The sequence below is a fragment of the Chaetodon trifascialis genome, chromosome 21 (genome assembly GCF_039877785.1).
Source record: "Chaetodon trifascialis isolate fChaTrf1 chromosome 21, fChaTrf1.hap1, whole genome shotgun sequence".
Classification (NCBI taxonomy): Eukaryota; Metazoa; Chordata; class Actinopteri; order Chaetodontiformes; family Chaetodontidae; genus Chaetodon; species Chaetodon trifascialis.
Window position 1 is genome coordinate 19208580 of NC_092076.1, and position 16889 is coordinate 19225468.

At 41.3% G+C, this 16889-nt stretch overlaps 2 protein-coding genes across 7 annotated transcripts in view; both read right to left on the reverse strand.

Moving 5' to 3' along the window:
* Positions 1–453: 453 nt before the first annotated feature.
* Positions 454–2445, reverse strand: LOC139349868 (WAP, Kazal, immunoglobulin, Kunitz and NTR domain-containing protein 2-like). The gene is made up of 2 exons (XM_070990906.1): positions 2260–2445; positions 454–2004 (listed from the first exon to the last, which is right to left on the reverse strand). The coding sequence occupies exons 1-2, from the start codon at positions 2443–2445 to the stop codon at positions 454–456; spliced, it is 1737 nt and encodes a 578-aa protein (XP_070847007.1).
* Positions 2446–10060: 7615 nt separating this feature from the next.
* abcc3 (ATP-binding cassette, sub-family C (CFTR/MRP), member 3) overlaps positions 10061–16889 on the reverse strand; it is a 50944-nt gene continuing 44115 nt past the window's right edge. For 2 of the 6 annotated variants that reach the window (XR_011603484.1, XM_070991055.1), the window contains one exon: positions 16510–16617. Coding sequence is in view for 5 of the 6 variants with exons in the window: in XM_070991055.1 (XP_070847156.1) it covers position 16617 (1 nt within the window). In the remaining variant the exon portion in view is untranslated. Of the gene's footprint in view, positions 10879–11208; positions 11404–11525; positions 11693–12587; positions 12747–12836; positions 12984–13550; positions 13653–14498; positions 14626–16417; positions 16618–16889 lie in introns of those variants that run through there. The other 4 variants (XM_070991050.1, XM_070991052.1, XM_070991056.1 and 1 more) reach the window with 4 other exon arrangements.

Sequence of the window (16889 nt, forward strand, 5' to 3'; positions counted from 1 at the left end):
AAAGTGCCAGGTGAAAATACAGCTGGCAAACAAAAGGAGCAAAATATCTACGACAGTTAAATTATGTACAGAAAAACTCAATCATATCTGTTTTGTGCTTCAGTGCAAGTCTGCAACCTCCATTTCTGCTGGAGGCAAGAGAGGGCATGAGGGAAGAGGGAGTCTGGGGGATTAAGGTAACAAGAGGATCGTGATGGATGTTTCATGGTATTTCAATCAACACCAATGACCGCGCCATAACAGAAAAGCTCCGCAGCGAACAGAACACACAAACAGAACAGGCTTCCTCATAAGGAACATTCAAAAACAGAAACAAACCCATTAAATGTAGAGAATGATCCTAAAAATTCAAAACATTACTGCAATTAATGTTCAAACATAATGGCCTGTTGCAGTTGAGTCAGGTATTCTAACTCTGGACTTTATGTACAGATATTATCCCTAACCATAACCCTACTGAGGACTGTTGGTGATGGCTTTGAGAATATCACATGTGTTCTTGGAGATGACCTCTCTCAGCTTCCGTACCCGGCGAGGGCTGGAAGCTCCCACATAGCTCTCCGGCTGAAGGACGGCCATGCCATCATTAGCGTTGCCCATAATGATAACCTGCCCCTCAGCGGCGGCGCCCGTGATGTTTGGGCATGGGCAGTTCCAGTCCATGTTGAGGAAGGTGACCTCGAGAGGCTCCTTGCCAAAGAAGCGTAAACCCATCTTCTCGTCCTTGAGGATTTCTTCGACAGTCACAAGGGCGTGGCCCGAGTCCTTCTCCTGTGTAAGCTCTGTCATGCGACCCAGGATGACGAAGTCGCTCCGGCAGAAACTCGTCACCATCTTGCCCCTCGGCTTGCAGGCCTTGCAGTGGTGGTTTTTTGGGTAGGGGCACATCTCCTCGCATGCTTCTTTAGATTCAAAGTTGTTGTCGTTGCCCTCACATCCTCCGTAGATGAAGGACTGACACTGCTGTAGGGTGCTGCTGTAAGCCCAGCGTGGCTCGTAGGCCTTACAGGGGCCCTGCAAGCTGGGGAGCCCACAGGGGCCTGACAGCTCTGGACCGCAGCACTGCATACACTCCTCGTATGTCTCAAACACCTTCCTGGGCTGCTGGCTGTTGCTGTTGCTGTGGCAGTGGGTGAAAGAAAAGCAGTTGTTAGTCTTGGGCTCATAGTACCAACTGACTTTCTCTAGCTCACTCCCACAATCCTCTGAGTTATCAGGGGGTTTCAGGCACTCTTCAGGCAGGCAGCGGGTCACATTCCTGGGCTCGGGGGTCTTGTGTGGCTCTGTGGGCAGCACAGTGAGCGGGTGGTTGGCCTGCACTGAGCCAGATGGGTTCTGAGCCATGCAGGTATAGATGCCAGAATCATGTGGCTGGGCATTGTAGATGACCAGCTGACCGATGTTAGTGACCACCATATTCCCTCGGACATGATTAGGCCTCATGACTACCTTCTCCACCCCCTCTGGAAGCTGCTTCTCCCACGTGATCTCAGGCCGGGGACGACCCACCACCTCACACAGGAAGCTGGCTGTGTCGCCCACATTTACGGTCTGGTGAGCAGGGCTGCTGACCACGACAGGTGGCTGAGGCTCAGTGGGAGGTGGGATAGTCGCCTGAAGAGGAGCAGTGGTTGGCCGAAGAGTGGTTGCCTGGGGCTGTGAGGGGCTGGTGTTGGGCCAGGTGAGGTGGAAGCGGCAGGTGACCACAGACAGGGTGATGCCCTTGGAGCATGCCTCTGCATCCATGTAGCACTTGTTGTAGTAGGTCATGCCATCAGAGGCGCAGGTGAAGTGCGGTTCCCTCTCACAGCGGTCGCGGCACTTACACACCGGCTGGCCATCCCAGATGTCACACTCAGACCCCTGCTGAGTGCACATGAAACTGGCACAGGTGGCTTCCTTGGGCATTCCCATAGGGCCTTTCTTCCCGTCCACGTAACGAGCTGCAACACAGCTCCGATTCCCACACACATTTTGGCAGCACTTCTCAAAGGATTCACACTCCTGCAAGAGAAGAGACACGTTAAAGTCAGAGAAGGCTGCATGCATCTGGAAGGCATTTCCATACAATAATTATACAATCAGAAAACAGAATAGTGATAAAACAAAACTGATGCAAGTGAGAGATGCAAGTGAATAAAAACATAAAATATCCTTTATAGAGACTAATACAGAAAGTGCATGCAAAATACCTTACATTTTAAAACTGTGAAGTGGTTAAAGATACAGAATTTTGAAAGATGATTTTAATGACATTACCTGATCAGATTCACACTCTCGTGTGCAGGTGCTCATGGCGTCCACCCACAGGTTGGGATTCATGTCATTAGGGCAGATCCCTGCATGTGAATAGGTGATGTGAGGCAAAACTCCGACCTGGTGCTCCATCCACACAGACACACACGCCAGGAACCAGATCCACCGTGGAAACAGCATCCACCACATCTCCAGAGCGAAACTCAACTCAGCAAGTGGTGAAGTTTTGATTTTTTCAGTTAGAGATTTTTGTGACTCAGCAAAAAGTAAACTTCCCTGCTCTGTATAAGATAGCAGATAAAACGACGACAAAACTCAAAAGCGCATCACACGTGTGTGAGTCTGCGAGTCAGGACGATGTGAGTCAGCAGATTGATCCTGTGTGATGTCCCGCGTCTGCAGCGATGATGCCCTATTTATACTGCCGATCTGCAGCCATCACCGCTAACATGACTCGCCAAGTTGCTCGTAGCATGGCAATTGGAAGAACCTTTTTCAAAGTGAGCGCTGTGCTTTGGGCTGGGACTGGCGGGGCACCTGCCTGTTAAAAGGATTGCTGGTAACCCCGTTTAACCCTTTGCGGGCTCCAGTGGCGCCAGAGCGGACTGTGCGCAAAGACGCACGGAGAGAAGAGAATCAAAGGCAATTTGCTGATTTAAAAAACAAAACAAAGCAATATACTTATTAATTTACGACTGTACGAAGTAAAACTACATGGTCGGTTAATACAAACTGAGAATGTTTGGATTCAACGGCTTTTATTTTATATTTGCAATAACTAGAAATGAAGCTGAGCGTGAACGCACGTTAATTGCTGCTTGGTTTTAAAATATACTAACTTTGACGGTATTCTATTAATATGGAGAAACGTCTAACCTTTTCAGATATGCAGCTTAAATATGCATATCAATATATTTTTACTTACCTGGTGAAAGTAAAATGAGGAAATTATCCTTCTTGATTATCCTTGATATTTTTAATTCGTACTATTTAACATTAGTTATTGCTGAAGCTAGATAGATAGATAGATAGATAGATAGATAGATAGATAGATAGATAGATAGATAGATAGATAGATAGATAGATAGATAGATAGATAGATAGATTTAGTTGTGTTGCGTTTGTTTAGTAAAACGCTTTCACATTCATAACACATCCATCAAACTGATGAGCTGTAAAAACATCAAGTGGAGAAATCATGCTTGTGATTAGCAATACTAAATGCTGAATACATTTCTTTCAGGTTTGATATGACACTATGAAGTGAAATATTTTAAAATAAATAAATAATTACAGATCCATTTATACTCCTCATTTTGGTGCATTAGGCAGCTGATGGATGTTCAGAGCTTACATGTTGTTTAAAAACTTATTAATAGACTGAATAATTGGAACATTTGCCTTGGTTCTCAAACACATCGTTGCTAGTTTCAGTACATATTATACCACTTTTTTTCTTTATGCTTATTCAACTTTCTGTTTAAAAGGTATGAATTATTGTTAATAAGAAGTTTAACATCAACTGTTTAAAAAACAGTTCACAATTAATTACATAGTACTAACTCAACTATGTACAAAGATATGTTTATGATTAACAGTATGTCAAATGTACAGTAAATGCAATATTGATTAAAGGTTTTTCCTGTCTCAACAGTACCTACATGTGACCGGTGATACGTGACTGCAACTGCACAACGATTTCCATTCTTTCACCATCATTCAGCCGTGGACTTAAACTTAACAGTATGCATGCTCTATATTCTACAAAGCATGTCTTTGTGCACAGGATTAGTCGTGTCATACAATCAGTCTGTGTGGATTTATGGAAATTTACAGACTCATTCTCAAAATGCTTGAATTCAGAAAAAACTGTTGCAAATACAGGCAGTAGGACATTATACTTACAAGAAAAACTTAATTGCAACATTATAACAGGTTATCACCCAACACTCACAGGCATTTATTTATGAGTTTGGCTTCATGCCTAGGACTTAAAATAGCAAACACAAGCTTTGATTACACTTTTTCAAATCTGACTCGTAGGCCAGCAAAGGTGAGATGAGGACAATATAACTTAAAAAAAAAATAAAAATACTTTGAAGATCAGGTGATGTGCTCAACAGTGGGCATGTGCATTGGCAGAGCTTTTAATGAATGAAGGTGTTATTATAATTTGCACTGCTCCCTTCTTTCCTGAGTAAACTACTTTGATTGGTTTCCTCCACAGTTCAGCTGAGGACAGGGGAGCGATTAGACTGCCTTCCAGTGCAATAACAGAGGACTCCTGCTGTGTCAAAGTGTTGGTGCGGGAGATTGTTTGTTCCTGATGCAGACATGGTGATTTTTGTGTAGAGGTGTGTGTGTGCATGACAAGCAAATAAATAAAACCTGTTTATCTTGTGCTTGCCAGAGCTGCAGGTTTCATTCCTGTAAGAGGGATTATACTGTATTTGCTCCATTTCACCGCCAGTGACAAACAACTGCACACATATCTGCACGTATGATTAAGTATATCAGTTTATTTTAACAACTTTTCGGGTCTGTTCTGTGATTTACAAACTGACTTCAAACACAACAGTCTTCTAGTTCTCTTACCTGGTCACTTTCCGTTCCAGTGACATACACAGACTTCTCATTAGATACAAAACTTGAAGAGCTAAATATCGCTGACATAAATAAAGACTAAATATATCCTGTCACTTCCCCAGGACAGACAGATGTTGGCTCACCTTACACGGCCCTCACACAGTCTGAACCTGTCATGCACAAATGACATGTTTCATACAGAGGCAGAATTAATAAACTCCTGTCAAAGCCAGTGAAGACGGATACATCTCGGGGCTACAAATACATAGGAAATGATAGGCTTATTCTTTTACACTCAAGAAAACATCAACACCAAGCCTTTCTGTGGGATAAAATAATATTATACTATGAAAATTACAAAATCATCCAATGGCACGCCCTCAGACGAGAGGTTATTTGAGGATTCGAGCTTCCATAAAAGTACCTAGAAACTCTCAACTAGATTCCTGTGTAATATGAATTTGAATGTAACACCATACCAGTGAATTTGCATAAAATATAAAATCAATGAAAGTTCTGGCACTTCATGAGTGCCATGTCAAATCAAATGGCTCCACCGACTGTAGACCATTAAGCACCTGATAATGAGCTTACTGTACCATGTAGTGTGGAGGTATAGCTTATGGTATAGCTTATTCACTATCTTGCTGTGAGTATAAAGATTGACACCACACTCACATATGTGTGTTCAGTATGAGGCTACAGCCAGCAGCCAGTCAGCTTAGCTTAGCATTAAGAGTGGAAACAGGAGGAAATAGCTAGCCTGGCTTCAGCAAGGTTTCAACTGCTCCCACCCAATAAATAGTCCGGCACATACCTCTGTTATACCTACAGACTGATATCACTATCATGTCTGTCCTTAGCTTAGGTAACAAAATCCACCTACCAGCACCTAAAGCTCACTAAACCCCCTTTCACACCAGACCAAAAGCCACATCATCATTATGACACATCAAAACAGACAAACTCATATATTGCAATGGGAAAGGAGTTAATCTCCAATTTTTACCTGCATTTAAAACCTGCATAACCATGTTAATTTTGGAGAAAAACTAGCATGATTAACATGTTTTATTCCCCGTGAAACCGGACCATTCTTTTTCACGCATTTTCAAATGTAGACGATTTGTCACGTCCCATACAGACATCTGTATGAGACACACTGGGCTTTCAACTAACTCCAATGTAAACCCAGCAGCAATGTTAGACCCTCAGAGCAAATTAGGTAGTATAAAGAGTAAGAAAGTCCACATGGGCAGAAGGTTGGTGTGGATGGAGAAGAAAACACAGGACTTACACCCAGGAGACTGCTGAACTTAAAAATGTATATACCAATCTAATGAATAAATTTTAACATATTTATAGGATAAACATAGTATCAATCTTCTCAGGTAATGTTAGCACCAAGCAGACTTCCCAAAATGTCAAACAATTCATTTTAACCATCTTACCCGATTCAGAACATCTTATCCATTAATATGTTGGTTTATTGTGATCAAGAATGTCGTGTGTCATCTTATTTTGCCTGCAAACAGGTCTATTGTTGATCATGTGGTAGAATGAATGACAAATTCACCTCAGTTGTAAATGAGCCAGCAGGTTTTCAGATCTGCCACATAACAAAACTCAGCAACTTCATAATCAAAAGAAAGAGAAATACAACTCCTGCAGTCAAACCCTACTCAAATTTCTATTCTTAATTATTTTGTAATTTTATTAAGAATAGTTAGCTTAGCTTCGTACAAAGAGTGGAAACAAGGTGAGACAGATAGCATGGATGTGTCCAAAGGTAACAAGGTAGGGCTTAAACAAATGAAATATAATGTGTTAACCAGTGAGCTTAGATAGCCAGTCTTTATGCTAAGCTAAGCTAAGGGAGTGCTGACTGTCACTTCATATTTAGTGTCCAGATATGAGAGTGATATCAATTTTCTCATTGAACGCCAATAAATGTATTTCCCAAATTTTTTCAGACAATTGAGAATGTTCCAAATGTAGCAGAATATTACCCAAATCCTGAACAGTGTGTGGAAAGAAAAATGAGCGTCTTCCTTTGTAACCATTTTGTTGAAGTTGTTTTCAATCTTCCTCTCTTCTGGTTGCTGTGCCTGCAGCACAAACTGATGGGGCAAGTCAGCAGACGGCCAGAGCCAAACCTCCCTGCCATGTCATGTAGCTTTGCCCATAGGCAGGGACATTAAGCAAGCTGGCAGCCGAGCACTCCTTCATCCCGGGCCATCGGCATCTGTCAGTTTTGGCATGTCGGAGAGACAAAGAGAGTGTGTGTACGGCACTGGTAATTGGAGGGAAACATTGAGAAATGCTAACCACAGCTCCTCTGTAAAACATCAGGCCACAGTGTGCGTCTGGGTCAGGGCCAAGAGACATCTTGCTGCAGAGGGATCTGAGGTGAACTCGTCTTCTCAGTCCTGTCATGGTGCTGTGCTGTGCTGTGCTGTGCTGTGCTGTGCTGTGCTGTGCTGTGCTGTGCTGTCCTGTGTGTGTGTGTGTGTGTGTGTGTGTGTGTGTGTGTGTGTGTGTGTGTGGTTCTATTTTGGATCAGATTACTTCCTCTTAGGTCTAAATCAATCCTCAGATGATCAAGTTTGTCACCTCTACACGTTGAAATATATCCTCCCTAAAACCCCATTGACTATCTTAATTGTTAAAAGATGCAAAAAGCAAATAAAGAACTAAACCCTGAAACCATGTTCATTTGTTGGTTTGAACAGTATGTGACCCTCAGCTAAATGAATTGTTGGACATTTGGAAATCATGTTTGTCCTTTTCTGGAGTTAAGATAGAGCAATGTCATGTTAGTCTGTGGTATCTGTTGACACTGCATTAATGTCAGCACTTCTGCTGGTGTTTAAGACGACTTCACGTTCTGCACAGATCTGACCTGGAGTCAGTCCAAGTGAGAGATTAGAGATAAAGACTGTCCACTAACATCAGGATTAGTGAATTGTAGACTGAGTCATAGAGACACTCAGACATGGTTTTTGTGAAGGGACAGGAGACAGAATTTCCTCTAGCAGACCCGATTGACTGTGAGCGCACTCTACTGGATATTTTTAGTAATTACATCCTCATTTGCAGTTTCTTAAATTTCAGATTGTCTACTCACCAGGACTGTTTAGTTTTAAACCTGTTCTAGAGAGACATAATTCAACTTTGTGGTTATTTTGAAGGCTGCAGTGTGACTCTGAGAGCAGCATCTCTCAGTGTCACTTAATACAACTGATAAGATTTACCTGTGATAGACCATGTCCACTTGCACCAATCAATATGGCACCAGATTCTGGTTACTTGCCCCCTGAGCATGTACACTTAAATGAGTGAAATTCTGTCCACTGGTACTGAGGTATACATTTTTGGTATTTGTGGCGCCCCCTATGGGTCAGGTTAAAAAGGCTTCAGTGGGCCTATTCCTAATGACAGTCTGAAGATATATAAGTACATTTTTGATGACTGGACAAATGGCCATTTTCCTGCTAAGCTCTTCCTTTTGCAACATGTTTTGGTTGATGGTGGCCATGTTTTTTGACCGAAGTTGAACATTTAAATATGAATGTTTATCTCGATCAAATAATGCTGTATACCAAATCTGGTGGTGATAGAGTGAAAATACAATAAGTAAATGTCACTTTGGTGTTCTTCAGTTTAAGAGAATTAGCGAAACAAAACAAAACAAAACAAAACAAAAATAACAATAAGGGCAGACTGCTATGTTCCTAGTGACTTTTTTGTCAAGTACATTGAGCTGGACTGTGTGTCCACTTTGCAGTGTGAGGGGCCTTAACCTCAGTGTCACAATGTGGGTGACTGGGTTCATGTTTCTTGGGAAGCACTTGGCATCACTTCCAGTTATTGGGCCTAGTTTCACAGCAAATTTGAGAAATATTTTGCAGGAAAATAATAATTCCATCAAGGGTTCTACCCTTTTGAGGTCTGGCACCTAATAAAGTGAATCAGCAAATACATTTTTTATCCATGGAATGAGTTAAACTCAAAAACATAGTCTTGCTAACGTTTCCCACAATGCAAGTTGAGAACTTCTTGTTGCTAGACTGTCCCTGTCAGCCTTCCACTGAGAAGTGCAAGTAAGAGGCTGAGACATCGGGAATTTCTGACAGCCATATTTAGTCCTTGGTCTGGAAAGCCACCGCTGGTGAAAATTCCATCTATATAAAATCAAATAGGGCACGGTGGAGCAGCAGGTAGGTCGCCGGTTCGATCCCCGGGTCGGACAGGGCCTTTCTGTGTGAAGTTTGCATGTTCTTCCCGTGCATGCGTGGGTTCTCTCCGGGTACTCCGGCTTCCTCCCACAGACCAAAAACATGCTCATTAGGTTGATTGGTGACTCTAAACTGTCCTTAGGTGTGAGTGTGAGCGTGAATGGTTGTCTGTCTTTGTTTGTTGCCCTGCAATCGACTGGTGACCGGTTCAGGGTGTACCTGTAGCCCATTGACAGCTGGGATAGGCTCCAGCCCCCCCGCAACCCCGAAAAGGGATAGTCGGGTATAGAAAATGGATGGATGAATAAAAACAAATATTAACATTAATAGATTAATTCAGCTCATTGCAGTGGTGGAAAGTGCAATATTGAGGTACTTTACTTGAGTATTTAAATTTTCTGCTAATTTACACTTAGAATCCACTGTATTTCAGAGGGAAATATTTGATACCTTAAGTTATTTTGCATACTAAGAGTTTACTTTCAAACATTATAGAAGTTGAAGTATTTTTTTTCTTATTTTGTTTAAAGCAAAGTAACTAAATGTATAAGTGCTGCAAGAATATTGCAAGCAACTTGTTTAAGTATTTTATGTTTTTAAATTCCTGGGTAACAAACTGCATCTTTAAACAAGTTGATTTAAAAAAAAAAAAAAAAAGAATATCCTCACTGCAACAGATGAGTTTTTTTTCACTTGTTTTAGGAGAATGAGGTTTAAAAACAAATGAACACATTTTTGATAATTAATACTTTTGATACTTTCAGTACATTTTACTGGTGATACCTTGACTTAAGTTGGATTTTGAATGCAGGATCATTGTTAAACAAAGGCTTTGAATGCATCTTTCAAAATCCAAGCCCCATTGTGTCAGACAGCCCGAGTGGTACTTCGTATAACTATAAACTTACCTTAAAGTGTAAAAATAATAGAGTGTCCCTTCAATTAACACATCTATTACTTCTTGCAATAAAACAGAAAATTTCAAGACAGCACACTTTGTTCTTCCTTTTCTTAATAAAGGCATTTTTATATTTCATATTTTGGTGGTACACAATTCAAGTTTTTATAGATTTGGTTCACAAAAGAATCACATATTTAACTGAGCAAACTTCCCTAGATAAAACAAATCTTTAAAAGATAGCTTAAATAATGGTACAGTACAAAAATGTGTTTTTTCTTATGAGGAAAGTACAGTGGCACAGTATTTTTCTTTGTAGAAAAAATAAAATGGTTCCCCCTTTTTTTCTTTCTTTTTTTTGTTTCGCAGCAAACAGCCAATTACAAAATGATACATTCACTGGCTTTCTTCATCCCACTGGCAGAAGGCACTAAAGATCAGACTTGGATCAACGAGTACTTGCACATATGGCTTGTTTTTGACTATTTAGATGCCAAAAAGATGGTGCTTCCCCACACAGGACAACACAGTGCCAGAAACTTAAGACAATCACAGAAGAGTATGTTTATGTCCTGATGAGGGTGCAGACAAACTGTTTGCAACCACTAACTGATCCGAGTCTGCAAAGGAATTCAGGCTTAATTCAAAACCAGCAGTAAGTGCTCAGAAAAAAGGTACTCTTCAGTTCCACTGCCAGCTTTGAAATTCAGAGTCCGACTGAACTAACCCTGACCCTGGACAGATTGATCCTCAACCCTGGTTTGTAACACTGGGACAAAAAGGCAGTTCTACTGTACGAGTCCTGCATCTTTAGCCATGCCATAGAAGATTCCTCTCTGTGATATGAGGTTTGTAGGAGTGTCGAACTCTGATATCTGTCCCTTGTCCAACACCAGCACTCTGCAAGAACAGAGAGAATGATTCATTCACAAAGCTTATATGGTTTTCATAATGATATTTAAAAGGCTAAATGCATCTACATACGCATTTAGAGATTAAAGTTCACCTTCTTATAAATATGTTGCATATTGTCAAATTCAGTGTGCATCAGTAGCATGATTTCACCTGCAAGTACATAGTGTCAAAGCAGGCTTTACAAGATTTACAAAGTATAATAACTCTGAGTCTGTTATTCTGACACTTTTATGTAGAGTGTGTGTGTGTGTGTGTGTGTGTGTGTGTATACATATTTTTTTTTTTCTAAAAAGCAGGTATTAATATATACTGAACCTTGTGTAATCCATGATTGTGTTGAGTCTGTGAGCGATGGTAAAGACGGTGCAGTCTTCAAACTGTGTCCGAATGGTAGACTGGATGAGATCATCTGTCTCCAGGTCAATAGCAGCTGTGGCTTCATCCAGGATGAGGATCCTGGTCTTTCTCAGGAGAGCTCGAGCCAAACACACCAGCTGCCTCTGGCCCACGCTGTAAGTACAACAGCACACAACACATGAAACACAGCGCTGCAGAAAACCTTCAAATTGGCTGGTAACTGCAACTTTTCATTCCAAAGCTGGCTTACTGCAGCTCTTTTCCTCCGAGCATACCTGAGGTTCTCTCCTCCCTCTGAACACTCCAGCTCCAGCTTTGCGGGCTGGTTGCTGACAAACTTGTGGAGGTGAGAATGTTGCAGAGCTTTCCACACCTCTTCATCACTGTACTTCTCAAAGGGGTCCAGGTTCATCCTCAGTGTGCCTGAGAACAGCACAGGCTCCTGTGGCAGAGGAAAGACTTGAGGGTCTAACAGACAAACAGATACACCTCCAACATTTTCTGCATTCTTTTGGTTGTGGTGTCTTGGTAGTAGTTTTAGTACCCTTTATTCATGTGCAAAATAAACCAATAGAATTCAAGTTTCCCACTATATTACATATGCTCTGGTAATTTTTCTGAAAATAATGAAAAATACCATCACAAGTTCCCAGAGCCCAATGAGACATGTTCAAAAAACTGGTTTTGTCACAGTTCAATACCCCCAAAATATTCAATTTACATTGACATAAAGATTATTGAGAATCTTTTTTTTTTCTGTTAATTTTCTGTTGACTGGCTCATCTATATTTAAAGGAATAATTGTTGTCTTTCTTACCGAGAGTTACAGCTAGTCTGGATCTGTCAAAAGGAAAAAATCCACTAACCAGCACCTCTAAAGATAGATAGCTTAAACAATTTGTGGTTTTGCAGGGATTTAGGTGTGAGGACAATTTCTTGGCTGAGCAAGTGACCTCCTGGAGTTGCTGCCTCGCGATGATGGCGAGACCCCAGGAAGTCTCTGCTCCCAACCAACAGTTCCAGTACATAACTCCAACTATCCAAGATCATTTCAGCAGTAAACTTTTCATTCATTTGTCATCTGCTCCAGTCTCAGAGAGGTTGACAACAACCACTGCCTGAAGTGCAATTTGATAAATGTCGCTTTCATCCTGCCATGAATTATATTATGGAGAAAACTGTGGTAGGATCAACAGCATAAAATATTTGAAACTTCAGTTAAAAAAAAAAAAAAAAAAGAAGACTAGGCTTTAAAATTTGATATCTGTCAAGCCAAAGTTTTCCCTCCCTCTTCTTGTGTGTGTGTGTGTGTGTGTGTGTGTGAATGGGCCGTGTACCTGTGGAATGATGGTGAGTTTGGACCTCAGGTCGTGCAGGCCTATCTCAGAAATCTTCACCTCGTCGATAGTGATCTCTCCTGCTGCTGCTTCCAGCAGTCTGAAGAGGCAGAGCGTCATGGAGGACTTTCCGGCTCCTGTACGACCCACAATACCAATCTGCACAGAAATGTACACAGAGCTGTGATTAGTGAAGGCACCCCGTTGACCCATTAGTCCTGATTGAGCAGCTGAGCACACCCTCCCCACCTTCTCTCCTCCTTTGACACTCAGTGAGAGTTTCTTTAGGACGAGGTCCAGGCCCTCTCTGTACCGAACGCTGTAGTCGTGGAACTCCACGTTCCCCTCCATGGGCCATTCAGGTGGGGGCTTCTTGTCCTCCACCTCCCATGGGGCCTGTGAACATGGACGCAGCATTTCTGACTAGGAAAACTTTCTGAACAACTCATTAGCCTGCTTGGCTTTCAGCAGCACTGATTTGTTTATCACTCTAAACACTCAGCGGGTTGGACCTCTGTGTGTGCACAGTCACTCAGAGCTGCCAGACATTTATTTCACCACTGGGACACAGTGGATGCTCCAAACAAAGACTTTCACTAACAGCTATACCAGCTACAGAAGGGGCACATACTGTGATGGCTGCTGAAAAAGTACACTGTGTACAGTACAAACGCCCTGTTTGTATGTATGAGAGGGGCCCTCGTTGGCACCAGGTAATCTAACATTTCTGGATCTAGTTATAGTTTATAGGTCCTGTGTTGTTTGAGAACATGACTTGGCAGCAGTAAATCCCTAGTTTTTAACTGCAGAACAAAGCCAACACTATTTTACTTTTGAAAGCAAACACATGCACAGTCCAACTTCAGCTTCTGTGGAATATCAGAAAGGGACAGAAGTACACACACACACACACACACACACACACACACACACACACACACACACACACACACACACACACACCTCTGTCTTGGTCTCAGAGTACTCCTTCACTCTCTCCACTGCTACTATGTTGTTCTCCAGATCTGAAGACATTCGCACCATCCAGTTCAGAGACATGGTCACCTACAGAAACAGCACAGGCTTTAAAGGTCTTTAAAGTCTTTAAGGTCTTTAAATGATTTCAGTGATCACCTGTACACATGTCTGTTGTTGCCTGGGGGTACAGGGAAAGACTGTGGAGAACCTAAACTAATTCACATATTAAATCAGCTGTAAAATGTGAGGAAACACTAGCAAGCGGATGCAGTGGTCTAAGCTGTTGGCTAAAAATATGAACATTTGAAACAGATAGTTAAAGGTATATACACTAAAGGGAGAGAGAGCTAAAAGTGGTGGATAAATGGCTGAAATTTCTAACTTCTAGCAGTAAGCAAACCAACCTAAACACTGCCAATTCATCTGTGTGAAGAAATATTTTAACAGTAACACCAGTTTTATAGAACTGATAGTGTTAAATATCTGCTGCTTTAATATTGTTTGCTGTTTAGTTGGTTAGTCCTGGACTTGTTGTACCCAATGGGTTAAAATTTTTTTCTTTCTAAAAACCGATGCATGCCGTTGGAAATGAGGTTGAAGAGAGCAGAGTTTGCAGCTGGAAAACCAAAACAACAAGCTACTGTACAAAAGCCAAAATGACCCCTTTGACATTACCCATAATTAACCATTGCTGATATAAAAACGATTAGTGCACCGTCAACTGAAAAATACTGAAGGTATCTGTAATCTCAACATGACTCAACAACACCCATTTTAAAATCTAAATCATCACTGGGAACATATATACGCCGTATGGAACTAACTTACCCATCTATGCTGGGACTCTTAAAATGAAACGAACCTCAGCTGTCATTTGTCATGCAAATAGCCAAATGCTACAGATGGATTACATTACAGTCGTTTGTAGCGTACCTGTAGAGCGTAGGACACAGACAGACCCACAAGGCCGGGGTTCAGATTCTCCTTTCCAGTCACAGCAAACAGTGCGGCGAACAACACAATGCAGTTCCCAATGAACTCAATGCGCACTCCGAGCCACCTGGATGACAAACAGTGTGTCACAGTGAAGTGTTACAGCAGGGTGACAGTCAGAAGAAGTAAGGGCTGATGGAGAGCTGAGGAACTCTTCTTCTGCTATAAATATGTAATTAAGTGCACCCATATCAAACTATGGGATAGGTTAGCATTAAGTCACATATTTTTAGGCATGTTGCACTTGTAGTCACACATAAGTTAGTGATGTCACAGCATGTGTTTTGATTGCTGATTGAAAGCACCTGTGGTGACATCACTGATTGCAAATGAATGTCTGATAAACAAAATAATGATTAGTTTGTTTTCACATGCTATGAATTATTCTGAACTCTTTTCACAGCAGATATTCTAACGTGCCATAGCAGGAAAAGCACAGGTGTGTGTTGGCTGTATGATCTTAAATGTTCCAGGGCCTGATGTTGTGCCAGCTGGATCACTGGCACAGCTTACTGGGACATTTGGAACAGAGTCATTGTTAATGGTTTCAGTAACACCTGCTATTAGCGGTCAGTGCCTGCTGTCTTAAGTGGAGCAAGAAGAGATGGGAGTTGTGCTGTAGTTTTGCGAGGTATGTAAGAGAAATCATGTTTACTGCAGGTGAGTTTATACACTATCTGCTGTTTAGCTGAGTGAGCTCTTAACTCTGCAGTGAGTCCTTGAAACTCTGGTGTATGTTTATTCAGTGAAACATCTGGCAGCAGATATGTTCCAGTTTGGAAATGTTTTCTTTTTCCTTTCTTTTTTTTTCTTTCCATCTTTCGCCTTCTTTACTTGGTCACTGGTCTGATAGGAATGGCAGTTTACATGTGCTGAAGCTTTCATTTGTCAATATGAGCCTGGAGTTTGTTTGATTACTTATTGTATTTACAGGAAATCAATATTATATTATCAGTTGCCAGATTAAAAAAAACACAAGGCAACTGGATTTCATATTGACTTCATGAGAGCAACATGATGACATGAGATCAACTGGACTGGACCAATGAAAATACCAATGTTGCGAGAGCCACTTCAGTTATTTATCCTTAACTTGCTCTTGTAGATGAAAAGTCAATATAAAAATGCTCTTCAAAATTCACTGTGAATATGGCAGAAAATATGATCAATTTAACATGAAAATGCAAACAAAGGGTTTTTATTTCAATTTGAATTATGGCTCCATCTTTTTGCATATGGAATGAATCCGAATTCTCCGACTCAGATTTGTGAGTGCAACATAAATCTGAATTGATGCAGAGATTTTGACCAAAATTCTTAAAAAGTAGTAGTAACTGTAAGATTCTTATGCAATTTAATGAATTAATATAAGCACTAAATGAAAACTGACAGCCATATTTAACATGATAAAATATACCAGCAAGAGAAGCCTGTTCAATATTGCCATTGATAAACCAACAAGGAGACTGTCTTCAATGAATAATCTGAAATTTTGGAAAATACACTTGTGCTTTTTTGCTGAGTCGGATGAGGAGATTGATACAACTGTCATGTCAGGATGCGCCACCTAAGCTCACTATTTAGCATGCTATAGTTTGTGTGTTATGTCATGTTTAACACCAAAGTGTAAACAGTTCTTTTAAAGTTGTGGTTTTATGGGGGGTTGTGCCATTATATTATAGAGATATGACCCCATGTAACTCTCGTCAAGAAAGTGAATAAGTGTATTCTCTAAGATGTCAAACTATTCCTCATCCATCCCAGCAGTGGTTGTGACAGATGGATAAAAGATGATACAAAGTTTTATCACAATACTGGAACACAGCTGCTGTTCTGCTAAGCTGAAACAGGGCACTTACCTGTTGGACACTATACCAGGGTAGTAACTCTTTTGGTTGTCATCCACTTTCATATCACTCATCAGAACAAAGGCAGACTGTCTGCCATAGGCTCGGATTACACTAGTGCCAGTGACGGTCTCCGAGAAATGGGAGTATATGGGCGAGCGGCTGACTGACTCCAGACGCTTTAGCTGTCGAGATGTCGCAACATAAAATCTCTACAGGGGTTGAGAAACAAAAACAACATTACAACTTAACAGGACGTCACAGATGCTCAGATTTTCAAAAATAATTGTGATGCACACAGATGAGCCCACACGCATACACATTCGCACGCACACAGAGTAATGAAGAAAGCCTGTGTGAACAAAACATCTGCAGTGCTCATTTGATATTCCAATTTACGCATTTTTGATAGGATGCCAGCTAATGTTACACAAGCTCCTCAGAGGTGGTGAGTTCAAAGTCGACATGCAAAGTCGACAATCAA